The sequence below is a fragment of the Giraffa tippelskirchi genome, chromosome 1 (genome assembly GCF_054371585.1).
Source record: "Giraffa tippelskirchi isolate mGirTip1 chromosome 1, T2T-mGirTip1v1.2.pri, whole genome shotgun sequence".
NCBI classification, from domain to species: domain Eukaryota; kingdom Metazoa; phylum Chordata; class Mammalia; order Artiodactyla; family Giraffidae; genus Giraffa; species Giraffa tippelskirchi.
Genome location: NC_137275.1, coordinates 27,173,800 through 27,200,887, shown reverse-complemented (window position 1 = coordinate 27,200,887; position 27,088 = coordinate 27,173,800). Strand labels below are relative to the sequence as shown.

The 27,088-nt window shown below is 39.4% G+C and overlaps 1 protein-coding gene across 5 annotated transcripts in view; it reads right to left on the bottom strand.

Moving 5' to 3' along the window:
• The window catches only part of RASSF6 (Ras association domain family member 6), a 61,195-nt gene extending 46,627 nt beyond the window's left edge, over window positions 1-14,568 (bottom strand). For 2 of the 5 annotated variants that reach the window (XM_081499041.1, XM_081499467.1), the window contains exons 1-3: window positions 14,386-14,568; window positions 5,454-5,562; window positions 2,018-2,114 (exon numbers count right to left, since the gene is read on the bottom strand). In XM_081499041.1, the coding sequence (XP_081355167.1) occupies window positions 2,018-2,103 (86 nt within the window). In that variant the 5' untranslated portion in view covers window positions 2,104-2,114; window positions 5,454-5,562; window positions 14,386-14,568. Of the gene's footprint in view, window positions 1-2,017; window positions 2,115-5,453; window positions 5,563-14,166; window positions 14,248-14,385 lie in introns of those variants that run through there. The other 3 variants (XM_081499104.1, XM_081499190.1, XM_081499284.1) reach the window with 3 other exon arrangements.
• Between the last annotated feature and the right edge of the window lie 12,520 nt (window positions 14,569-27,088).

The following is a 27,088-nucleotide window of genomic DNA, read 5'->3' as shown; positions in this document are numbered from 1 at the left end:
TCAGAAAACTAAGATCCTGGCATCTGGTCCCGTTACTTCATGGCAAATAGATGGGGAAACAGTGGAAACAGTGACAAACTTTACTTTTTTGGGCTCTAAAATCACTGCAGATGGTGACTGCAGCTGTGAAATTAAAGATGCTTGCTCCTTAGAAGAAAAGCTATGACCAACCTAGACAGCATTAATATGCTGAGACATTAATAAAAGCAGAGACTTTACTTTGCTGACAAAGGTCCATCTAGTCAAAGCTATGGTTTTTCCAGTAGTCATGTATGGATGTGAGAGTTGGACTATAAAGAAAGCTGAGCGCCGAAGAATTGATGCTTTTGAACTGTGGTGTTAGAGAAGACTCTTGAGAGTCCCTTGGACTGCAAGGAGATCCAACCAGTCAATCCTAAAGGAAATCAGTCCTGAATATTCATTGGAAGGACTGATGCTGAAGCTGAAGCTCCAGTACTTTGACCAACTGATGCAAAGAACTGACTCATTGGAAAAGACCCTGATGCTGGGAAAGATTGAAGGCAGGAGGAGAAGAGGATGACAGAGGATGAGATGGTTGGATGGCATCACTGCCTCGATGGACATGAAATTGAGTAAACTCTGGGAGTTGGTGGTGGAATGGGAGGCCTGGTGTGCTGCAGTCCACGGGGTCAAAAAAGTCAGACTTAACTGAGCAATGGCACTGACTGACTGACACTGCAGGAGATGCGGGTTTGATTGCTGGGATGGGAAGATCCCCTGGAGGAGGAATGGCAACCCACTCCACTACTCTTGCCTGGTGAATCCTGTTGATGGAGGAGCTTGGTGGGCTACAGTCCATGGGGTCGCAAAGAGTTGGACACACCTGAGTGACTTAGCACGCCTATGAGGGTAAAGGTTTGTTTCAATCATTCCTGGACTCTCAGGGCCACAAGGGTACCTGTCCACAGGGAGCAGTTAACTAGTATCTGAGGAATGAATGAGTGAATTCTCTATCTTTTGCATTCTGCCTTCTTCCCATTTCTTGCATTTCTTGCTCATCCTCCACCTGTGGCTTGGATTCCATTTGACCATATTTGTTCTCTTTGCTTTCCCATTGTGCAGTCCTGCACCATCTGTACTATTTTATCATTTATTTGGCTTTGTTTCTCTTCCCTGTAAGACATGGGTCATGTTTCAGGGCCACTTTTTTTTTTTCCTTACCTTTGTGTCTTTCTCTTATTAAGCTTCTGCTTTAGATCAGCCAGGTTCATTTTTATCTTTCCTCTTAAAGTTTTCAAATCCCTGCTCTATTATTCCTAAACTAACATGATATATGCTATTTGCTGTGTATAAGAAGATAGCTATAGCTCCTGGTCATCTATTACATAACCTAACATCAAGAGGGAAACAGTGAAAAATGAAGTGTGTCCTGAAGAGCAAGGAAGGGAAGGACAGGACAGGACAGGAAAGTCTGGTTCAGGCCTGTGGGCTAATTCTTTGATACATCATTTATGATGCGTCTTAGATCTTTTACTGAAAGCTGCTCCTGAAAACTGTGCCAAATACTAACATAGAAATTTAGCTTTTGGTGAAATTAGACCACTACTTATGAAATAGAGTGAATGTTCCATGAGAGGCTATGGCTTTGCAGTCTTCAGGAACATATTTAGTTAATTTGTTATTCAAAGTTTCAACTGATGATTCGTATCATTGATCTTACGGATCATATGTTCATGCTTTTTTATTGATATGCATTTAAACTTCATTATAATTCCTATGGAAAAACCAAATTTAGACAGTGTTTATCTCATATGTTCTGAAATATTTTACAAAGCCCTCATATAATTTTTATAATATATATGACTGGGTTCTTTTTATAGAAAAATGAGAATAGTTAGAAAATGTAATGATGCCATTTCCTAGTTTTTTTCAATACAGCTGAAGTTTTCAAATGATGGTTAGAATGATACAATGCATAATATACATAAGGTACAACCCACAAATGACTGATGACCAGAATAATATATAAGGTGTATAGCTGCAGGTGTATAGTTACCCGGTAATGAATGTCCTTTCATTGATGAAGATCCAAGAAGAGGACTGGTGAGCCATCATAGTCTCTTCTGCCCCTTCTGAGATCATCTGAGGCGACCCTAAAACATTAGAATAATATTAATAGTATGTTCCTGGATACATTCATAAATCAGTCTCTAGCTTACATTGAAATTGTTTGTTGTGTCCCTAGTGTGTAAAAATATTCTGGGGGGAGTTTTTAAGTAGTGTTTTGTGTATGTGGGCATGAAGGTTAGATTGGAGAGGGAAGTAAAGAGACTTTTTACCATGTGTCTGCTTTGAATCTCACACTCTGTATGTGAGCATTTGATAGGTAGTATCTCATTTACTCCTCAGGCCTTCCTAGCAAGGTAGGGGCATTGCTATCTCCATTTCAAACAGTAAGTAGTGGAACAAATCATTTGAAGCAAGGTCTGAATATATTTGTTTCCTATTTTTTTCTTTTCACCAGTGTTGCTTTTGAAGTTTGCAAAAAGGTTATATGGATTAAATATTGTTGATTTTCTACAAATTTGTCCATTTTAAGATTTTTTTCAAAGATCTCTTTTTCCTACATCTAACGGAATTAATATTGAGGATAAGTAAAATGTTCTCCAAAATCTTCAATTTTAAGAAAATAAACTTAGAGTTCAGAGTTTTAAGTACAACTCACTTTGAGTGGATAATAAATACCATCCTGTAAACCCACTTTTCACAGAATAATTTGTTTTGGAAACAAGTTATAACATGTTTTTTCTGTCCCTTCTGTTCCTCTCCACCACCACCATATAAGCTTTAAGATAGTTAGGTGTTTCATTCCATTCTTATTACTCAGTATATGCTCTTGAGAAAAAATCCATTTCTATCCTATTTTGATACCCATTTCTTATTTTAAATTGAAAATTATATTCTTCATATACTTTATGGAAAATATTAGTAAAGGAAGTGAATGAAGTGAAAGTCGTTCAGTTGTGTCTGACTCTTTGTGACCCTACAGACCATACAGTTCATGGAATTCTCCAGGTCAGAATACTGGAGTGGGTTGCCTTTCCTTTCTCCAGGGTATCTTCCCAACCCAGGGATTGAACCCAGGTCTCCCACATTGCAGGAGGATTCTTTACTAGCTGGCTACACCAGTGTAGCCAATAAAGGAAGAGGAAAATATAGTTTTATTTGACCCTCTAAAGAAAGATGATAAAGAGGGCTTACGAAGAAACAGTAGATGAGTCAAAAGTACTTAGCTTGACATACAGATTTCCCCTTGGTGATCAATTTGAGAAACTAACTGTGTGACAGAGAAATGGGAAGAGAGAAAGGTAGAACAGATATCAAAGGACCATACAAACTACAATGTTGGCCCATGGTAAATGCTAATGATTTGCAAATGTGTAAGTGAGATCCTGAATCAAATTTGTGCTGACAGTTACTTTCCAGTTGATGGCTGTACTTAGCTATGCTCCCAGTAATGAATGTACCCACCAGTATGTCTAAATTTGGCATAACTCCCATTGTAAGGAACCCTACTCTGAATTTTTAGTATTTGATTTGGAATACATGAGAAGAATCTTTTCAATTTATCCACAGTTCTGATGGTACCAGGTTTCAGTGATTTAAAAGTCATCCTCCTGCTCCATCTCTTCATAAATGCACAGATGGGCTCAGGGTGTTTGAAGCAGCTGTTTCCTGATGCAGAGCTTATGCTTTATTGAGAAGTATAAAAAGGAAAAAAAAAGAGAAGCTCCTTGAGGAATTCTGCCTGGTTGAAATAATATTTCAGAAGTCTTCTTGGTTTTAGATTTTGTAGTAAAATTTCCAGATATTTTTGAAAAAAACATTAAATATCTTGTTATATTTTTAAGTAAAATTTCCAGAGACTTGTGAAAACATTGACCTAGTTTTCAAGTTCTGTTTATATAGCTGCCAAGTGTTATTTTCTCTAAAAAGATATTAAATTCCCAAAGGCTTATCTGATCCAAAAAGAATTTTGCAATCATTGAAATTTGGGGGGCAACATGAGAACGCAAGCTAGTTAAAGTAGAGAAGAAATTCTACAGCAATGTCTGGAGGTGTGCAAACTGAAAGCTATGAAGCTATGAAAACTATATAAACTGAAAAACTACAAAAACTGTCCCAAGGCAGAGAAGGATCAGCTAGTTTGGTAAGTCTGTTTTTGGAGTATGTCTAGAAAGAATTCTCTTTGGTATGATTCTGCAAGAGAACATATTCCTTTCATTCCAGCAATTGAATTCAAACTGACTGAACCCTGTCCCATTCCACAAACACAGTTTCAAGTTGCCAGGCAGCCAAAATCAAGCTCTGACTCATGGGGTTAATTAAGTGTGACATAACATCCTTCAAACTTCCTTCAGGCTCTGAAAACTGTGGTCAAATATGAATAATAACCTCATTTATGTCTTCATATAAATGGTATTAGGGTGTGACCAGAGATTTTGTATAATATTTTCTAGTCATTCCCTTCTGCAGAAATTGAATATTCAATTATCATTGCTTCAAGCCTACAGAATCATAGGGGCTATAGTCAGAATAAAAAGATAGGCTGGAGAGAAAAATTCCATTTTTTTTCTTAAATTTTAAAAAAGAAAGGGAGGTAATTCTAAAGCAGGTCATTCTGGCTGGGGTAAGGTATGTGGAAGACATTTCATGTTTTCTTTTTCCAGAATAGCTTCCCTGGTGGCTCAGATGGTAAAGAATCCACCTGCAATGCAGGAGACCTGGGTTCGAACCCAGGGTTGGGAAGATCCCCCGGAGAAGGGAATGGCAACCCACTCCAGTATTCTTGCCTGGAGAATTCCATGGACAGAGGAGCCTGGTAGGCTACAGTCCATGGAGTCGCAAAGAGTTGGACACCACTGAGCGACTAACATACACACTATAGTCAAAAAAAAAAAAAAAAGAAAAGAAGAAAAGAGATTTCATAGAATCCATCCCTCATGCATATTTTCCCTTACAGCACATTGTTACTTTGAAATTATATAATCTATTGGAAAGCTATGAGCATGTCCCACCAAGCATATTATAATGGTCTGTAAGCTGAATGCTTGACTAGTTTCTCTTTATGCTTTTGCCATTTTGATCATCACATCATCTTGCTATCAGATATTCCTGATATCTCATTCTTCACAAATACCGCTCAAGTCCCCTAACCTGACTTTCAGGCTTTCTGTATTTCCACCAAAACCTACCTTTCCAAACTCAACACTGAAACTTTCTTTAATACTAGGCTTTGTAGTCTAATGGGGTCACGTGTCATCCAGTTTCTCCTCACCATTTCCCTTTCCCTCATCTCTGCAGATTCAGATTTCTACTTCCTTCTGGTCTCTGCTCAGAAGGGACCATATCAGTCTCCCCATGGCCTGTTTTCTACACTGCTGTGATGTCACTCTCTGCTTCCCACTGGTATTGCCATGATCGTTTTATACCTTATCTCATTTTCAAGTCGTGTCCTCCTGTGACTGGTGCCCCTCTAGTTGGAAATGTCACCCTCTTTCATAGCACATCACTGGAAGGCGGTTTCATGGAGGACTCGTGCTGAAAGAGACAGAAGCTTAGCCAACCGTGCAAATTAAATGTGTAGGTCAGAAGCTACAAGGGCTTTTCAGGCTGCCTTGGGACAGAAACACAGCATGCTCCATGAGCTCAACAAATCCCAGTTAGTCAAAAAATTTGGTCTGGGCTGATTAGTTGTATAGCCTTTGCTCTTGCTTCTAAAACCTGAGTTTTGCCTCTAGATTTTGTCATTATATCATCCACAAAAAGAGTAATTAGGGCTTCCTAGTGAGATTTCCCCCCCATATACCTGCCACCCCCCACCGCCCCCAGTAGTCAAACACTACCTTCTCCCTCCTGGGTCCAAATTATTTACCATTATTGAGCATGCATTCTTTTACTTCTATACTTTTACTTCTTCTGTACCTCTCCTCTCACATTCCATTGCCCTGTATCTTGCCAAGTGGTTCATTTTCTCTGCCTTTCAGGAGCAATTGACAAAATTGGTTGTTCCCTCTTTTTGAAACACTGTTTTTGGAGATTTTGAGACAAAGCAGCAACCACAACAACCTTACTTTAGTTCCTGGCTCTCTCACATGTCTCAGCTATTTAGTCTCCCCTGCTGGCTCCTCCTTTATATGATCACAAAATGCTGGCTTGTTCTAATAGTCTATCCTCGACCACCCTCTCCTCTCTATCTACACTTTCTTCCAGGTAATCTAATCCAGTTCCAGCCCAGCCTCTCTGTCAATTCCAGACTTATGTTACTACCTACTTAATCTCTAGTTGGATGTCCATCCAAGGCATCTCAAGGCCAACATGGCCAAATTAGAACCAATGACTTTCTCCCATACTCCAGAATTCCCTCCTCCGCAATTCTTTCCCACCCACCCTACAGGGCACCAAAACTAAAACTCAGTTTTACTTTTTCCTCTTCATAACCAGATTCCAATCCAAAAGTAAGTCCTATTGGTACCTCCAACAGGTAACTCAACAGCTTGCATTTCCAGTGCTACCACTCTGAGCCAACCCACCACCATCTTCCTCCTGGATTATTGCATCAGCCTTCAGACTGGTTTCCCTGTACCCACATCATGACCCATATTGCATTCTCCACATGGCATCCAGGATGATAATTTTCAAAAGCAAATCAGATCTTGTCATTTCGTGATTAAAACCTTGTAAAGACTTTCAAGAATGAACTAGAATAAAATAGAACCTCTTTATGACAACCCCCAAGGTATTGTCAAGCAATTCAGTATTCATTCTGTTTATCACTTCTCTCATTGTTTACATTTCATCTACACTGGCCTACATTTCATCTACACTGGCCTTCTTTCTGGTTTTTAATCACTCTCTTAGCTCATTCCTGCCTCAGGGATTTGAACTTGCTGCTCTTCCTCCTTGGAGTTCTTTACCTCAGACTTTCCCATCATGCTGGTCTTAGTCTCTGTCAGAGACTTTCTCTAAGCAACTCTCAGTCATTATCATATTATTCATTTCATTGTTCTAATAGTCTGCCCTCAGCCATCCTCTCTTTTCTATTTATACCTTGTTCCAGGTAATTTAATTATCATATTTTCATCTAGGTAATGCATCAGTATCTGAAAGGATTTTATTTAGTTATGTTGACTGTTTTCCCAACTACAACATGAACTTTTTAGGATATGGGCTTTTGTTTGTTTGCTTACTCATGCACATACACTTCTCAGAATTTTGCCTAGAACATAAAAGGAATTTAGATAATATTTATTTAGTGACTGACTAAATGTCAAGCTGTACCTGTGATCCAAAGGACTGACCACTACTTATAAAACTTTTCTTGACCTCATAGTTAAAATGGTATTAGGTAGGACTGGAAGTGGGCGATATTTTGAACTGCAGTACAAAGGCAAATTGACAATTATAGGCTGAAGAATCATTGCAATGGTTTCCTGATTGGTCCCTACTCTGTTTGTATTCATAAAAATATTAGCTAAAATATCATTAAAGATAGCAAACAATTGCAATGTAATTATATTGTCACTCATGACCTATGCTGAAGCAAATTGTAGCTAGCTTCAGAAGACATAATTAAATAATTTCAAAACAAACAGAAAAGGATTCAAAAGTCCTTTCATTATTCTGACCTTAGAAAGAAGGACAGTTGAATGAAATTTGTGAAAGAAATTGAAAATGGGGTAACATTTTTCTTGATAAGCATTATAAGCTAATTGAATAAAAAATAATATTGACTGAATCCAAAAGTTGGCTAAGCAAAATACTCAAACAATTGAAATACTTGAAAGGTAAAAAGGTTATTTGGTAAAAGTCCCAGCTTATTATTAATTGCTAAAGTGATAAATAGATCTATGAATTCAAACAGTTTCCCCTTTCCATTCCCATTAACCATGATTCATCTTAAATTAAAATCTGGTAGTGCCCTTGTGAATATCCTCCAAATTACAAAGACTTGGTAGATTTAAGGGTCTGAGCTAGTTTCCTCAAAAGGCTTAAGAGGAGGATAACCAGAGGTTATGATTAAATCAGCGGAAAGATTTATGAAAAAAAAGAAAAATTACAGGTCTAGAAGCCTAAGGGTCTTACTTTGAATGCTCACAATTATTTTGGTAGAACATAAACTATGACTTTGGGCTTTCCTGGTGGCTCAGACAGTAAAAAATCTGCCTGCAATGCGGGAGACCTGGGTTCAAACACTGGGTTGGGAATATCTCCTGGAGGAGGGCACGACAACCCACTCCAGTATTCTTGCTGGGAGAACCCCCATGGACAGAGGAGTCTGGTGGGCTGCAGTCCACGGGGTCGAAAAGACACGACCGAGCAACTAAGCACAAACTATGTCTTGAGAAGGAAGGTAGTTGTTAAAAATTTAAGTATTTTACTGGGAAAGGTAATCTTACAGGCTTTCCCATCCTGGGGCCAGAGCTTATTGACTTTGATAGTGTAGGAAATAAGATCGCTTATTCAATGTTTGGCTATCTATTTTTAAACTTTGTCCACACAGAGTACAGCTCAATATAGAATTAAATAGGGAAGTAATTAAATCCTGGAGAAATAAACAGTCCTGGAAGTACTAGGTCAGTCAAAGCTAAAATAGACCTTGGAGGCACAACAGGGAAGAGAGAAGACCAGGAAGATAGAATCAGTCTGAGCAGGCAGCAGGGATAAGGACCCTGAGAAAGCAGGATAAGTCAGCACCAGTATATGGGCAATGCTGAGAACCGGGAGCATCTGAGAGCATCTGTGGTTTACCTCTTCCCACTCTGCATCCTGCATAGATGTGGACTTCCTGGACTGGCCAGTTACCAGAATGAGGCCAAAGGATGTGAGGTGAAGCCCAAATAAAACTCAAAAGGACCAAAGGACCAGTCATTTAAAATACCTTCCCAGGTTCAAGCATGGATTTAATTAAATGGTTACTTGTTTAAAAGTGGAAAACTTGGTTCGCTCCTCTGTATATCAACAAATATTTCATGAGTTCCTTCTCTGTGCCTGCTATCGTGCTAAACCAGGAAGCATAACCTATATTTGTATCTATATCTGCAGCCCCTGATTCCTGAGGCCATTGGGTGCAGGAAATGTCAGAGCAGTCATAATTTTACAGTGAGCTAGAAAAATACATGTGTTAACTCCCTGGGTCCTCCAGCCAAAGAGAATTTCTTCTTTGAACTTTCATAGCAAAACATTTGAGGCTTTCTAATTACTTATCACTTCTCTCCCTAATCATATTTTGTTTTACCTAATTTCCCATAGAACAGGATGATGGCTTATTTTATTTTCTGACTCCTAGAGTGAATGTATATATGTAGAGAAAACATATATTAATATAAAACAATGAATATCTTTATGTTCAGTGTGTGATGTATGTGCTTAGTCGCTAAGTCATGTCAGACTCTTTGCAACCCCATGGACTGTAGCATGCCAGGTTCTTCTGTCCATGGGACTTCCCAGGCAAGAACACTGGAGTGTGTTGCCATTCCCTTCTCCAGGGATCTTCCTGACCCAGGGACCGAACTTGTGTCTCTAGCATTGCAGGTGGATTCTTTACCACTGAGCCACCTGAAAAGTCATTCAGTATATGGAGAGATGTACAAAAATATTAACAGTAAAACTGAAAGTTGTGAAATTATGAGTGATAATTATTTCCTTTTTGATTTCATATGTACTTTCTAAATCATACATGAGGAGCATATCTTAATAACACACACCATATTCATGCCTGCACTCTCAGTAGTGTCCAACTCTTTGCCACCCCATGGACTGTAGCCTGCCAGGCTGCTCTGTTCATGGAATTTTCCAGGCAAGAATACTGGAGCTGGTTGCCATTTCTTACTCCAGAACACACATTATAAATATTGCTAAAAAAAAAAAAAAAAGGACTAGAGAGTATCACATTAGAATAGCATGTGAGTATTTCAGTTATGAAGTAAAATAATATTAAAGGCTGTACACATGGAGGATTTTGTTTTAAATATTATTTTGGCCTGAAGAAACAATGGAAAGTTACAAATATGTATTTAGCTCTAAAATAAAGCTGTTTTCTCTAAGCTCTGACCTGGAACCTTATAGTACAGAACAGCAGAGCCATATACAATTATATCACTTCAAGGAAACAAAATATCTGTAATTCTAATTGTTATCCAATTCTTAGAAAATAGGAAAAAAGTCAAGAAAAATATGGGTTCTGGGAAATACTTGACACCATATTTTTTTCTAAGGAATGTGCTTCATTTGCAGAGATGGTAAAAGTTGAGTGTTGGGCTATAAATATTATCACTTTATCAGATGCTATTGGTTGCAGTTAGGGAATGTTTGTTTTGAGATACAAGTAAAAATGTATGATAGTCTTTAAGACAGGACTAAACAGAATGTGGATCAAGCAACCAGATTTTTATGTGACTATCCCATCACCATCAGTCCCAGTGGAATCTAATTTGAAACGTCAAGTCATTAGTATGCTACTGCACGTTTACATGGTGCTAACCCTGGGTGTTCCACTCTTCCCAAAGTGCCCTCAGGGAGGTGAGAAAAGCAGGAGCAGCAGGAGAGGCGAACTAGGTTTTGAAGCCACTTCAGGATTCAAGGTATCTTGCCACCGCTGAGTGTAGGAGGGAGCTACTCAGTCTGCAGACAACATCTTCTGGAATCATTGCCATGATCCAGCTCCAGATTCTCTGCTTCATCTAGGTTTCCAAGAGGAAATTCTAAGGTTGACTTTACAGGGACCATGGCTCATTTTTTCTGTTCATTATTTGGCTGCAGAAGAATGATCCCTTTCTCCTCTTGAGCTCCATTTACTAGACTCTGGGATGATGATGGAGATGTCCTTCAACCATCTCCGCTACTAAGATAACACCCTCATCCCTTAAGAAGGAGACATCTTCATGTTCAACTACTGAAAGCAGTAATACTGGTTCATTTGGTACTTGAGATAATGTTATGAAATGATGAAATCACTATACCTGATAGCTTTAAAAGACTAATTTTTGCAACAGATCCCAATCTTCTCTAAGTCCAGACTTTAATGAAAAGGAGAGTATTCAAAAGAAGTTCTGCTGCAGAGGTTGTACTTTCAATTGACCTTTACTTGACTTGTTTTTAAAAATCTAAACTTTTATATAAAGCCCATGTATCTCTAACAATCTTAAATTCCCTGTCTGCCTTGTGATCAAAGAATCTGCACAAGTAAATTGACAGCATTAGATTTCCATTTCAATGAAAAGTATAGGATACCTCTTATTCAAGGAAGTTAAAACAAGTATCAAATATGAAACCTTAAATTACATGCTACATATATATTACACATATGTTATATTATTTTAAATGTAACCAGAAAGTTATTCTTTTTACTCACTGCTGGTTATTTCTCTCTCTTCTGATTGACCAAAACATTTAACAGTTTATCACGAAATTTTATAGGCATTAAAAATAGTAGAAACACATTTATATACTAAAATAAACTTTAGGAAGATTTATACCTGTTTATGTGGCTAAATAAATTAATCTCAAATATGGTTAATAGATTTGTTTTAGTTGGGGCTACTGCTTGCTATTTAGATATATGCCTATTATGAAAATAAAAAGTCAAATGACTCGTTTAAATTCTAAAAATATTTGTTTAGCATAAAAGCATATTTCTTTTTTGAAAAATGTTTAGTGAACACTGGTACTATAACTTATTCTAAATAGATTGCATTATTTTGCAAGTTTTTAGTTAAACTACACTAAATGCAATCACACCTCAGATGACAGTAATATGGTACAGTTCAGTTTAGTTAGATTTAGAATTCTATCTCCAATTCTCCAGTCAATATCCAATTATAAGGGGGGGCAGGAGGGAATCATATAAAAGTATCAAAAGGTAAAACTTGCAATTATAAGATAAATTTAGTACTAGAGATGTAATATACAACATGATAAATATAATCAACATTGATAGGGCTTCCCTGGTGGCTTAGTGGTAAAGAATCCACCTGCCAATGCAGGAGTTATGGGTTTGATCTCTGATCCAGGAAGATCCCACATTCCTCTGAACAAATAAGCCCACAACTATTGAGCCTGTGCTTTAGAGCCCGGGGTTGCAACAAGACAAGCCACCACAATGAGAAGCTTGTGCACACAACTAGAGAGTAGCCTCTGCTTGCCGCTACTAGAGAAAAGCCCACATAGCAATGAAGACCCAGCAGAGCCACAAATAAATTAAATAAGTATGTTGTATATGAAAGTGAAAGTCGCTCAGTCGTGTCTGACTCTTTGCAAACTATAGAGTCCATGGAATTCTCTAGGCTAGAATACTGGAGTGGGTAGCATTTCCCTTCTCCAGGGGATCTTCCCTACCCAGAAATCAAACTGAGATCTCCTGCATTGTAGGCGAATTCTTTACCAGCTGAACTATACGAAAGTTGTTAAAAGAGTAAATCTTAAGAGTTCTCATCACAAGTAAAAGGTTTCCTTCTATTTCTTTAATTTTATGTCTATGCGAGATGATAGAGCATTTCATGAATATGTAAGTCAAATTACTGTGTTGTACAACTTAAACTTATACAGTGCTAAATGTCAATTATATCTCAATAAAACTGGATTAAAAAAGTTACTTTCCCCTCTCAAGAAAAAAAAATACAGTGCAGATTTTCAACTCGGCAATTTGAGGGCAGAATTCATTAAAACAATGATAATACTAAACTAAGATCAATTGCAAAATATTTAAATGTTTTATATTAATAAAGAGATAAAATGTCATCAATAGCATTACTTTGTTAGTCATGCCTACTAAGTTTATTCTTACCTCAAAATTACCCACATTAATAAACCTATCAGCAATATTATTAATAACAAAAGTACCCTTTAAATAAAAACTCATAAAGTAAGTTCACTTCCTTGTAATTTAAGTTTAGGTGGTAAAGACCAACAAAACATAGGCATCATTTTTTTATGTGTAATGTTTCCTGTCTATACACAAATAAAAGTCTGTGTCACTTTACTGTGAACAATACAATACGTGCTACAATATAAGAACATGGATTATATTGTCTAATTTTATCAGTGTTATTCAGGGGAAGTCCCTTTTATAAATAAACTTCAAAATTGATAGGTTCCACAACATAGGATTGAGTGTTTCTCTCTTTTTAAAAATTATAGTTTCTAATATTGTTAGTCGCTCAGTCATGTCTGACTTTTTGCAACCCCATGAACTGTATAGCCCACTAGATTCCTCTGTCCATGGAATTCTCCAGGCAAAATACTGGAGTGGTGGCCATTCCCTTCTCTAGTCAGAAATAACAGATTAACATAAGTATGACTTCTCCAAAATAAAAATGACTGAGCATAGCAAAAAGTTTGAACTGGCCACCACAACCTCTATTTGAAAAGTGGCAAGAAGCCAGATAATATCATTGTTTCTCAGAGGTAATGCTTTGCCTACTTGCCATCTGCTCACGTATCCTGCACTCACTCACTGGAAACCAGTCCAACTCCAGTACCCTTATACTGTCTGGTCTCACCAGCTCAGCTCACACTGCTTGAATGGACACTACGGCAGAGCTGTTAATTTCTTAATGCTAATTATTTATAGCTATTTATAGAAGGCTTGCCCAGTGTTTAATTCCCACCAAAGCCCTATTGGAACATCCTCTTATGATGCCTATTTTATAGATGATGAACTGAGGCTTGGCTAGGTTAAGTCATTTGCTAAGTAAGGGACAAGCCAGTAAGTGACCAAGGCAAGATTTGAACCTAAAGGTTTCCTGCTTCAGAATTGGATCCTTAACTCATGAACTCCTATTTAATTATGATTATTCTTTCATTGTGTGGTGCAGTCCTAAATTGTTTCAGAAATCCTTTTTAACTTTTTTTTTTTTTTTGGTAGGAGAGAAGTCTCTTTTCATTTGTGGAAAATAATAGAACTTTAGCTGAACCCTCAATTAAAAAGGTCTTCCGAGTCCGCTGGTTGAATGCAACATTGCAAACTAAGGATACTCAGAGAAAGCAGTAAGTCCTGCAAGAGTCTAGTAACTTGTCCTGGCAAAAATCACAATTTCAGGTAAAGAACTTGAGATCACTCCCTATTAAAAAGTGAGGGGAGATTGGCGGCCACACTTAGCTTCAAGCCCTTCCCTGTCCCCTGCCCCGTCTCCCTCCCATGCTTACCTTGATCAGGAAAGGGTGTTCTGTAAAAATCAAAAGGAAAAGTATGTCCGGGTTTCAGGCTGCTCTGATACACGCACACCTTCAAACCTGGCTGCCTATAGATTTTGCTTTCTAACAACTTGCCTTCAACTTGACCTCAGGGAGTGGATTAGAGCGTTTTTTTCACCCCCTGTTCCCATTTTTCACCTGCTATGGTGTAAATAGGAGGAGACTTTTTACCTTAGTTGTGGAGCTGAACCTGCCCCGGAGAGTTCGTTCCTGTGCTCGGTCACAAACTCTGATCATCCGGAGAGTCAGCGCTTGCTCACCTGTTCCGGAGGTGGAGGTGAGGTCGGAGCCAGGTGCGGGAGGAGGGGGGGGGCTCCTGCCGAGTGCAGCTCCCTCTGCGCCTGGCAGTGCCCTTGCGACAATCATCCAGCCAAAGAAGCTGTTAATTATTACTCCTTGTCGCCACAGCAGGGAAGTGTTAGGAACCTGAGCCACTCCCTGCGCCTCAGTGCATGTTGGGAGTGTTTACTTTCTTTCTTCGCAGCAGCTGACAGGGACACTCCTTGGTGTCCGGTCACACATATTGAGGACAGGTGAATTGACAAGTGAATTGGTTGAGGCTTTACCCTCTGAATTGGATGCATTCTAATCTCTCCTCTCAGGTCTGTGGAGAAATAGTCTTCTTTAAGAAATGACACCAACGAGGACGGAATGTCATCATTCATGTCTTTCTTTTTAAAAATTTGTCTTTTAATTAGAAATTTCTGAAATATATCCCCTTGTTTTTATTGCCACTTCCTTTCCGAACCGGCACCTGATTACACAGAGCAGTGGTTCTCACACTTCCTAAGGAACCAGAGATGCTTCTGTATCTTGCTAGACTCCACGGGTCTCAGCATCTACAAGACTTTGATCTAGTAGGTTTGGGGCAGGTGGCAGGTATTTTTTAAGTCAGTTTCACAGAAGAATCTGGTGAACACCTGAATTGGAAAACTACTGTAGTAAAAGTATACAGGAGGAAATGAGTAGTAATTTAGTCACTATCTAGAGAATTCTGTTTGGAAGCTGTTTTCCCTCAATACTTCTAATTTTAAAAAGGACACAAGTCTAATTAACCAGACTTATTATGGTGATGATTTCACAATATATGCAAATATTGAATCATTATTTTATAGACCTGAAGCGAATATATTATAAGTCAGTTATATCTCAAAAAGAAAGGAATGAATAAAGGAACTGACAGTTAAAAAAGGGGGTGGCTCAGTGACAGAGAATTCCCCTGTCAATGTGAGATGAGTGCAATTGTGCAGTAGTTTGAACATTCTTTGGCATTGCCTTTCTTTGGAATTGGAATGAAAACTGACTTTTTCCAGTCCTGTGGCCACTGCTGAGTTTTCCAAAGTTGCTGGCTTATTGAGTGAAGCACTTTCACAGCATCATCTTTTAGGATTTGAAATAGCTCAGCTGGGATTCCAGTATGTTAAACAGTACTGCGTTTGAAAACTGATAATTGTTTACAAAAAAGAAAGAAACTCAATAGAATGTGAGAGTGTATTTCTAAATATGACATTTAGCAGTTTGTAGTCATAGATGGCGGTGCGGGGGGGTAACAAAGTGCATGTGTATTTTTTTTTTTTTAGTTTTTCATGTAAATATGTCATACATAATGACTGACTTAAAAATGTCATGAATTTTTAACTATTGTTTTTCTTAGAAGGCTCACAATTGCTTTCTGTCCCACCCTTAATGACTCCAGCTACTGTGTCATACACTCTAAGCTTTCCTGGTGGCTCAATGGTAAAGAATCCTTCTGCCAATGTAGGAGACGCAGGTATAATTCCTGGGTGGGGAAGATCCCCTGGAGAAGGAAATGGTAACCCACTCCAGTATTTTTGCCTGGGAAATCCCATGGGCAGAGGAACCTGGTGGGATTACAGTTCTTGGGGTTACAAAAGAGTTGGATCAACTTAGCGACTAAACAACAACTCTGTCATACACTTTAAGCATAGATGCTTTTGTGATTTCAGAAAATAGGATACAGTTGAGTTGTGTTTGCTCCAGCCACAACATGCAGCTGGTGGAGCATATCCTGTTCATGCTAAAGGATCCTTCTTGAGGTAAATTCTTGTGACGTAACATAAATCAGCATATTGACAGAATTGGATTAAACACTTGAGTAATGTTATTACATACTTTCTGTGTGAAAGTGAAAGTTGCTCAGTTGTGTCCGACTCTTTGCAACCCCATGGACTCCATGGAATTCTCCAGGCCAGAATGCTGGAGTGGGTAGCCTTTCCCTTCTCCAGGGGATCTTCCCGACCCAGGAATCGAACCCAGGTCTCCTGCACATGGATTCTTTACCAACTGAGCTATTAGGGTCTGCTTCTTAGTTAGAATAGAATGTTGATCTGGAATTAATATTAGTATGTCTGAATCTTTGTCATTTAGGGTATGTATTTCTTTTCTAATTTCCACAGCTTCATATTCTTTGCTTTTGACAACTGATATTCTGTAGTTTTGTTGCTTTATTTTCTGTTGGTCTAACAAACCCAGAAATCTAGAGGACTAGTTAAATAAATTTTATTGAGGTATAATTTATATATAATACAAAAATGCATCCATTTTAAGTGTACAGTTTTGAGTTTTGATGAATGCATGCACCCTGTAACCACCACTGCAATCAAGACGGAGACTATTTCCATTGCCTACACATTTCCCTCCTGCCCCTTGTAGTCCCTTACTCCTACTCACAGACAGGTATTGATCTGTTCCTTGCAACTCAGACAATTTTGCTTGTTTTGAAATGGCATCTGTACAGTCATCACGGTGAGCTTAGCTTGTACATTTACTTGGAATGGCTGTGGGTTCTGATGAAGGTTTATCTTCTTATTTAACAAATGTTTATGGAGCTCCTCCTATCAGGCATCAGACATTTCCCACCAATCCTCTTATCTTTGCAGGTGAAGACAGGAACAATGGAGATAATTTCATAGCTATATGGATTTCATAGGTGAAGTTTATGTTACTTTTCACATGCAATGTGGAAGCTAAGGGAAGGGAATATTCTGAGTACATTTCTTTAACTTCCAGTTTGGACAGTTAGATTTTTTATTATGTATTGAGTTTTATTGAGTATAGTTGATATATAATAATCTGCACATAGTTAAAACATGCAATTTAATAAATTTTGATATATGTATACCACTATGGAGTCATCATCACGCTCAAGATGATGACCATGTCTATTACCCTCAGAAGTGTCCTCTGGTTGTTTGTAATGCTGCCCCCCATTCTGTCCACATGAGAATCCTAATTGTTCTATATATTCACCAACACTTGGTATTGTTAGTCTTATTAAATTTAGCCATTCAGTTAGATATATAGTGGTATCTCATTGTGGTTTTAATTTGCATTGTCCCAATGATCCTGATGGGAAGAGCTGACACATTTGAAAAGACCCTGATGTTGGGAAAGATTGAAGGCAGAAGGAGAAGGGGACAACAGGGGATGAGATGGTTGGATGGCATCACTGACTCAATAGACATGAGTTTGGGTAAACTCTGGGAGTTGGTGATGGACAGGCAGGCCTGACATGCTGTGGTTCATGGGGTCGCAAAGAGTTGGACACGACTGAGCAACTGAACTGAACTGGACTGAATGATTGATGTTGAATGATTTTTGATATTACATAATGAAATGTTTGGGAGATCTGCATAAGTCAGGAAAGCAATACTTTCCAAATGGCCAATACATAATGTCACAGAATCTGCATGGGTGAAAGATCCATCCGAAGTTCAAAACAGACCAGATGACTTTATTGTATTAGCATACCAAAAGTTCACAGATATGGTTTCAAATTTCACATCACAACTAATCTTTAAAAAAACTACCATGTGTTGAACTCTGGTGTAGTATCAAAGAAGAATATATATGATTACCTAAATATTCAAAAGAGAAACTATTAAAATACTCCTCATTCCAACTATATACATATCGAATATCAATTTTTGTCAAAATTATAACAGATTGAATGCAGAGACAGAGTTGAGAATCCAGACAATTTCCATTAAGTTAGATATCAAAGAAATTTGCAAACTGTGAAAGAACAGAACTCACTTGCATACGTTTTCCTGTTTTGGAAAATATAGTTATTTTCCATAAAATGTGTTATATGATTTATATAATTAGTTTATGTTTAAAATAAATTAATAGATAAATTCAAATTGTTTTCTCAGCCTTAAATTTCTAATATGGTAACATTAATAAATATAATGGGCTTCCCTGGCAGCTTAGATGGTAAAGAATCTGCCCATAATGCAAGAGATCTGGGTTCCATCCCTGGGTCAGGAATATTCCCTGGAGAAGGAAATGGCTATCCAATCCAGTACTCTTGCCTGAAGAATCCCATGGACAGAGGAGCCTGGAGGGCTACAATCCATGGGGTTGCAAAGACTCAGACATGACTGAGTGACTATCACTTCACTTCCATATAGTCAAAAGTTATTTGAGGTCCTCAATAATTTTGAAGAGTGTAGAGTGGGAGAGTCCAGAAACTGGAAAAAAAAGAATTGATGATTGGAAACAAAGAGATAGGAGATAGGTAGCACCTATTAGATTTAGGACTAATCAACATTTAGCTGATGTTTTAACATGCACGTGGATGAAATTGTCCAGAAAAAGTTTATAAAGGGAAAAGACTCATAACTAAACCTGAGATTTAGTTTTGTAACCTGTCCAAGTCTTCTTCACCTAAAAAATGTGAATAATATTCTGTGCTTTGTTGTAAATGAGTTAACATTTGAAAAGCACTTGACACAAAGGAGGCATTTAATTAACTATACGAGTTGGACTATAAAGAAAGCTGAGCTCCGAAGAACTGATGCTTTTGAACTGTGGTGTTGGAGAAGACTCTTGAGAGTCCCTTGGACTGCAAGGAGATCCAACCAGTCCATCCTAAAGGAGATCAGTCCTGGGTGTTCATTGGAAGGTCTGATGCTGAAGCTGAAACTCCATTACTTTGGCCACCTGATGCGAAGAGCTGACTCATTGGAAAAGACCCTGATGCTGGGTAAGATTGAGGGCAGGAGAAGGGGATGACAGAGGATGAGATGGTTGGATGGCATCAGCGACTCAATGGACATGAGTTTGGGTGGGCTCCAGGAGTTGGTGTTGGACAGGGAGGCCTGGCATGCTGCAGTTCACGGGGTCTCAAAGAGTCAGACACGACTGAGTGACTGAACTGAAGTGAACTTACTTTTTATCTTTCTCTCTCCCAAAGATAATATAGAATTAGTTCCTTAGACATTTTCTGGGTGACTATTTAGTTAGGGCTCTCAGTTTTCTTTCTGTAGGAGTAAGAGGAGAGGAGAATGAAAAGGGAACAGAAGTTTGAGAAAATTAAGGGAAAGGTAAGTGGTTTGTCCTGACTGTAATCATAAGGATCAAGCAGTCCCTGTTGTTGGAGATGGTTTGAGTTAGACATTCTGGCCATTTTTCTGTGTGAACACAGAGACACTGGGATCAAGTGTGATTTGAACTCTGGTCCTGCTACATACGAAATTTGCGTCTTGGGCAGCTAACCTCTTGGAGCCCTAGTTTTCTGATATGTGAAATGAAAACCTTGGTAGAGACCTCAGGTGGAGTCATGTTGTATATGGAGATGTATGTGAACCTCCCTGTGCCTTGCATATAATAGTTGCTCAATATATAGCAGCTGTTACTGCTGTTTATTGGCTTAAAACTCAACATTCAGAAAACTAAGATCATGGCATCCAGTCCCATCACTTCATGGCAAATAGATGGGGAAACAAAGGAAACAATAAGAGACTATTTTTTTGGACTCCAAAATCACTGGAGATGGTGACTGCAGCCATGAAATTAAAAGATGCTTGCTCCTTGGGAGAAAAACTATGACCAACCTACACAGTATATTTAAAAGCAGAGACATTACTTTGCCAGCAAAGGTCTGTTTAGTCAAAGCTATGGTTTTACCAGTAGTCATGTACGGATGTAAGAGTTGGACTCTAAAAAAAGCTGAGCACCAAAGAATTGATACTTTTGAACTGTGGTGTTGGAGAAGACACTTGAGTGTCCCTTGGACAGCAAGGATAACAAACTAGTCCATCCTAAAGGAAATTAGTCCTGAATATTCATTGGAAGGACTGATGCTGAAGTTGAAGCTCCAGTACTTTGGCCACTTGATGCGAAGAACTGACTTATTGGGAAAGACCCTGATTCTGGAAAAGATTAAAGGCAGGAGGAGAAGGGGATGACAGAGGATGAGATGGTTGGATGGCATCACCAGCTCGATAGACTTGGGTTTGAGCAAGCTCCAGCAGTTGGTGGTGGACAGGGAAGCCTGGCGTGCTGCAGTCCATGGGTTTGCAAAGAGTGATAGACTGAGTGACATGACTGAGTGACAGAACTGAGCTGAACAGGAGAGGGCAAAAATCTCAAAAGTGATGCTTCCAAGACTGAAGTTATATATTATATCTGAAGGATGGAGTTACAACAGGAAAAATGAAAGTATACTGTGGCTAATGAAATATAGTTAGACGGAAACTTAGTTTGAAGTTTTAGTTTTTCCAGTGTGACTCAAGTATCATTTTAATCCTTTCTAAAAGTACAAACGAATATGCTTATATGTCTATGTGTATATATATATATATATATATATATATGTGCATGTACAAAAAGGTCTGGGGCAGGAGGGAACAGGGAAAATTAGAAGACTGAGAAATCAAAGGTTGCTGGAATCAAGACAGTCAAGGAGAATGCAGAAGCTTCGGTCTCCTTGTCTGTGAACTGGAGCTATTACTGTGGAGGGCTGTCTTATAGATTAGTAAGAACATATGATACTGGCCTGTCAACAGTGGCTACTAACTGGATGCTGGCTACAATGATCATTACATAATTGCTGCAGAAAGGAAGATACTTCTTGAATCGCATAAGTCAAATCAACCATACCTTTAACATTTTGGGCTTCCCAGGTGGCTCAGTGGTAAAGAATCCACCTGCCAATGTGGGGTGGGAGGTGGGCTTCCCAGGTGGGGATAGTGGTAAACAACCTCCCTGCTGAAGAAGACGACATGAGAGATGAAGTTTTGATACCTGGGTTGGGAAGATTCCCTGGAGGAGGAAATGGACATCCACTCCAGTATTCTTGCTTGGAAAGTCCCATGGACAGAGGAGCCTGGTGGGCTACACTAATTGGGGTCGAAAAAGAGTCAGACATGACTGAATGTGATGATGGGCCACCAGCAGACAATTGCATGTCAGTCCCTGGGTTACCCAGCAGACCTGTAGTTTAGGGAAAAAGTGGGGTGTTTTCTTGTGGTCTTGGGCTGCCTAAGATGCCTGTCAGTGAGAAGAGGAGTATCAGAAAGGCAAAGTTGAAAGGAAGGAGGGAAGAGGTCAAAGAAGCTCCATGTTCTAAATATTTTTCCCAAACATGTCTTGAAATGTGACATTCCATTCCCTTAATCTGTCCCATTCTATGCCACAGGCAAAGGTTCCAGTCTTCCAACGTGCTCCTGCAAGCCCTTTCTGAACAAGGAAACCCCACCGCAAAACAATCTCATTAGCAGTATCAGTGGGACCAAACTGTAGAATTAGGTAGACTCACCCAACCAGTGCCTTTTAAAAGGATCCCAGGATGACAGCCCCTGTGACCCAGGGCCTGTAGCACTAATAGGATCCAAATCCTGTCTCCACTCTTGACTTCTCTGTGCCCTGGTTTCCTTATCTGGGGGATGGTGATAATGATGAAAATAGTTATATCTACCTCCTAGGATTGTTGCGAGGATTGAATGAGTAAGCAGAGTGAATGTGCAAAGCCTTTAGAATAGTTCCTAGCACAGAGTGTGCATATGTGTAAGTTTTTACTATTATTTTAATGCCTGAAGAAGTTTCCAATTTTGCTCCTCCCCATTCCAACATAGTCACAAAGTGAAATTGAAAGTGTTAGTTACTCAGTCATGTCTGACTCTTTGAGACCCGCCAGGCTCCTCTGTCTATGGGATTTTCCAGGCAAGAATACTGGAGTGGGTTGCCATGTCCTTCTTCATGGGATCTTCCTGACCCAGGGATCAAAGCCAGCTCTCACTCATTGCAGGCAGATTCTTTACCATCTGAGCCACCAGGAGAGAAAACATAGACTCAAACATAAACACATGCATACCTATATACAGGCTTCTTCGGTGGATCAGTGGTAAAGAATCCTAGGAGACAAGGGTTCAATCCCCAGGTCGGGAAGATCTCCTGGAGAAGAAAATGGCAACCCACTCTAGTATTCTTGCCTGAGAAATCCCATGGACAGTGTAGCCTGGTGGGCTAGAGTCCATGGGGTCACAAAAGAGTTGGATAGGACTTAGTGACTAAACCACCACCAGCACCATACAGTTAAAAAGGCTTTGATCTTAATGAGTTTTCAAATACTGTAGCTATTAAGGTCAATAGACAAAGGGAAGAATGTTTTCATTTCTACAGTATCCTTCTAGGGACTAGTATTGTTTCTTAAGAGTTATGAGGGAAGAATAAGTGAGGGAAGGTTATTTAGGGGGCAGCTCTTCCTTCTATAAACTTCATGTGTGTCCAGCAGTCCACATCAGTCTTACCTACTTCCTCATCCCATGATGCTCATCCCAGCAAAACTAAAGCCTGGGGAAAAGGTAAAGAGAGAGATAGTAGGGGTGGGAGCAGAGAACCCATTGCCTCATTCTGTGTACAGTTTAGCTTCCTGCATCCAGACCAAGGTCTTGTGGTCACCTTTGCTTGTAGAAGGTGAGCTGTCATAGGCTGAGACTCATGTATTTCTAGGCCTCCAGTGAACAAGCAGGGATTAACTAACCCATCCACCCCACTCTAAATCCACATCAGTTGTCAGAAGCAGTGGGCTGGCATTCATATATTTAGGCTCCTATTGGTACATCTTCCTGGAACCTGAACCTCAGAGACTCACATTTCTGTTGCAATTTTATAGCCAGAGGGTGCACTTGTTCCTGCCAACCTCTCACTTTGAGTATGGTTTCTTTGCCATTCTTTATAAAGCTGGAGAACTTGAGGCTGCAAACACCCATGCTCAGTGATATTGAGGCTGTACTTCCGGGACGCACATTACCAATTTTGCTTTTTACACATGTTACTACCTGACCTATGTGGGGCTTGCTAACACTGCAGACTTCAACACATTTTCTTTTCTGCCACTGAAATCTACTGTGTTCCTGACTCTCTTTGCTCTAATCATTTGTCAACTTCAATCAAGGGAGATGTGGACACTCATGAGGGTGAGCTGTGGGTCCATCTGGGGTAAATATAACCCATGGTTCACTACGATTTGTTCTCTACCGACACAGCATCAGAACTCAGTCCCGGCAAAATCCCATCTTAGGGCTTCTAGATTTCTCTAGGGATCACACCTGAGTCCTCCATTTTCTTCTCCATGACCTCCATCTACAACGATCCGAGATCACCCCTGTTCCACTGCTGCTGGGTTTCTTTGGAAGAGGCTGAAACCTGAGGGTTTCATTCTGAGGTTTCCAACTTCTTCACTGTGGAGGCTCCAAAGTGGTGCACGTGTCAGCAGATGCACGAGACAGTTCCTACTCTCAGCCACACTGACACCAGCTCCAGCTGTCCCGTTCATGCCCACGGCCTCAGAAAGTCCCCCCCGTGAAGCTGGCCTTTCAGCTGCCACCAGCACGCCTCCTCTTCATGGCCTCAGTCACAAATCTAAGGAATAAAGTAGAGACTTCTGGTTTCTGTCTGGGATTAAGGAGCTTGGAAATCACCACTTTGTTCTAACAAGTAAAATGCTGATCAGACTGAAAATGCAGCAACTCTTCTTAGGTCTGTAAGAGAAGTGAGGTCACCGTCAAACCACTTCCACCAAGTTGAAGAGACAGAGAATCAAGACTTACTGGAACAGAAACCCATGAGCAAAATCTCCATTGGAACCAGTGCTGGGGTAGGAAAACCTGAACTGGTCAGTTTTTTATGAAAAATTTCAAATATACAGAAAAGTAGACAGACTTTTACAGTGAATATCTATGTACTCTCTCTACAGATTTAGCAATTAACCCTTTATTATACTTGCTTTTTTAAATTGTGTATTTATTTATCCACGCATCCATCTATTCATTCTTTATCATGTTATGTTTTGATCCACTTAAAATAAATTATAAAAATCAGCTTGTTCACCCCTAAACACCTCTGCATGCATATTATTAACATGATTAACTAGAGTTCATTATTTGTGTATAAACCAAATGCTATTCCCTTTTATTAGGTATAATGAAATGTGCAAATCTTACATGTTCCATTGGATGAGCTTTTATAAATGTATTGTTTGTGTACATGCTCAGTCATGTTCGACTGTGAACCTGTGGACTGTAGCCCCCCAGACTCCTCTGTCCATGGAATTCTCCAGGCAAGAATACTGAAGTAGATTGCTACTTCCTTCTCTGGGAGATCACCCGATCCAGGGATCCAACCCAAGTACCTTATGTCTTCTGATTGACAGGTGGGTTCTTTATCACTAGAGCAAATTTATATACCAGGGAAAATCAACACTCTTTTTTTCTAGCCATGCTGGCCTCCTGATGATCACTCAAGGTGTTTGCAATTGCTGTTTCCTTTATCCCGACATACAGTCCCCCTAGAGAAGACGTGCATATGGCTTATCTTGAGTTTTTGCTGAATTGTTACCTCCAGAGAGATTCCTCACTTAAAATTGCACTACCACCCCCATGCTGGCACTGCCCATCCCTCTTGCTTGCTTTATTTCCTGCATAGAACTTATTTTTAAAATTTATTTATATTTTTTTATTGCAGTATAGTTGATTTACAGTGTTGTGCTAGTTTCAGGTGTACAGCAAAGTGACTTATATATACATATATATATATGAATATATATGTTGTATGTATCTGTTAATCTCAAACTCATAATTTATCCCTCCCCCACTTTCCCTTTTGGCAACTCTAAGTTTGTTTTCTGGGTCTGGGTCTGAGCCTGTTTCTGTTTTCTACAGGTTCAATTATGGGTAGTCAGGGGACCAACTCTGAGAAATCTTGGATTAAATACTTTGCCCAAGTTCACCATGATAAAAGCATACATGGAACAGAACCATGTCTAATTCACTGAAATATGTTCTTGAGTTTCTACCGTCTGCAAGCAATGTTTTGAAGGCTCTGAAGAGGCAGTGGTTCACAAAATAGATTGTATCACTCATGCGCTTTCAACTAGAACATGCCTCCTCTTTCTAAATGAGTCTGATAAAGATTTCCTGAGATGAATTGTGCTTTTTGCACTTCAGTTTCAGTCACTGTTTTTGTAAGAACGTGACAATCGTGGACATGAATTATAGGTATTAGTTTTAAAATGTAATAGCAAATAGAGAAGACTTTCTCTAAGGCAGTTGAATTAAATTTCATATAAATCTAATTCACATGACACAGTCTGATGCAATTCAATGCAGCACTTTATAGCAAAAAGTGATGCGTTGTAATACAATGCAGTTTTTCACTGCGGCTGTGGGACAGTGGCCTTGGAGGCAACCTCATCTCAAGTCTTGGGTTGTCGCGCCCTCTAGTGGCAGGCACTGAGACTTTTTTGTGACTGCTACAAATGCACTTTTCATTTCATGAAAAAACTGTCAATCTAAGAATGGAAAGGAGCTGATATCCGGCAGCCTCCTTTATTATACAACAGAGGTCACAGATAAGAGATTTGCCTAAGCTGCCACCTCAGCTAAAGTAACTAATCGTGCTGTCCATGCTATTACTTTTTTCAGTTTTTTTTCATTTGTGACACACACAGAAAAAATAGTAATCAGCTTCTTCTTCAGCCTAAAGATAGCAGACTGGAATGGCAAATGCAGGGTTAGAAGCCATATAAAGGATTAACATAATAGAAATATAAAAATAAAATATATAATGGAATATAATAGAAATAGAAAAAAAGTCTGCATCCTTTAATATATAAGCATCTTCCTTCATGGTGAGAGATCATCTGCTCCTATGTTGTTTGGAGATAGCAAGGAGAATGTAAATGATTACAAATACCTTATTTTTCAAAATGTACATGCATAATTCTTTCAAATCATATTTATTGAGCATTTACTATGCTTCAGGTTCAAACGAAATACCACCCCCTACACACACACCCCTCTAAGCAATTTCATCTGAACAGTAGGCTCCTTTTCCTCCCTCACATCTTCACTGAGGATCATGAAAGCTTTCTTGGTGCCAGGCACTGTACTGAGTACCAGTGAAGCTCATGGTCATGGGCTGACTCTTTCATTTCCTTTGGCAATGTGTCCTCTGATTGAACATGGTGTTTTATAGCCTCCCATACCACTGGAGCAAATGCAGGTGATCCACTTAAGTGCCTCTTGGCTCAGTTTTCATGGAAAATAGACAAGGATGGTAATCCTGCCTTGAGAAGATCCTGGTGGTCAGGGCTTTAGGTATTTTTGAGAATGGATTTCTAAATCACATCACCAGGAAGCCTCTGAGACAAGCAGAGATGTCAGCTAAAGAGAAAGGGAATCTACCATGGACTGCAAGGAGATCAAACCAGACAATCCTAAAGGAAATCAACCCTGAATATTCATTGGAAGGATTGATGCTGAAGCTGAAGCTCCAATACTTTGGCCACCTGATGTGAAGAGCTGACACTTTGGAAAAGATCCTGATGCTGGGAAAGACTGAAGGCAGGAGGAGAAGGGGATGACAGAAAATGAGATGGTTAGATGGCATCACTGACTCAATGGACATGAGTTTGAGCAAACTCCAGGAGATGGTAAAGGACAGGGAAGCCTGGCCTGCTGTGGTCCATGGGGTCTCAAAGAGTCAGACACGACTGAGCGACTGAGTAGCAACCATGGATAATGGAGGCAGGAGACCATGTTAGTCGCAGTGATGGGGACCATAGTTC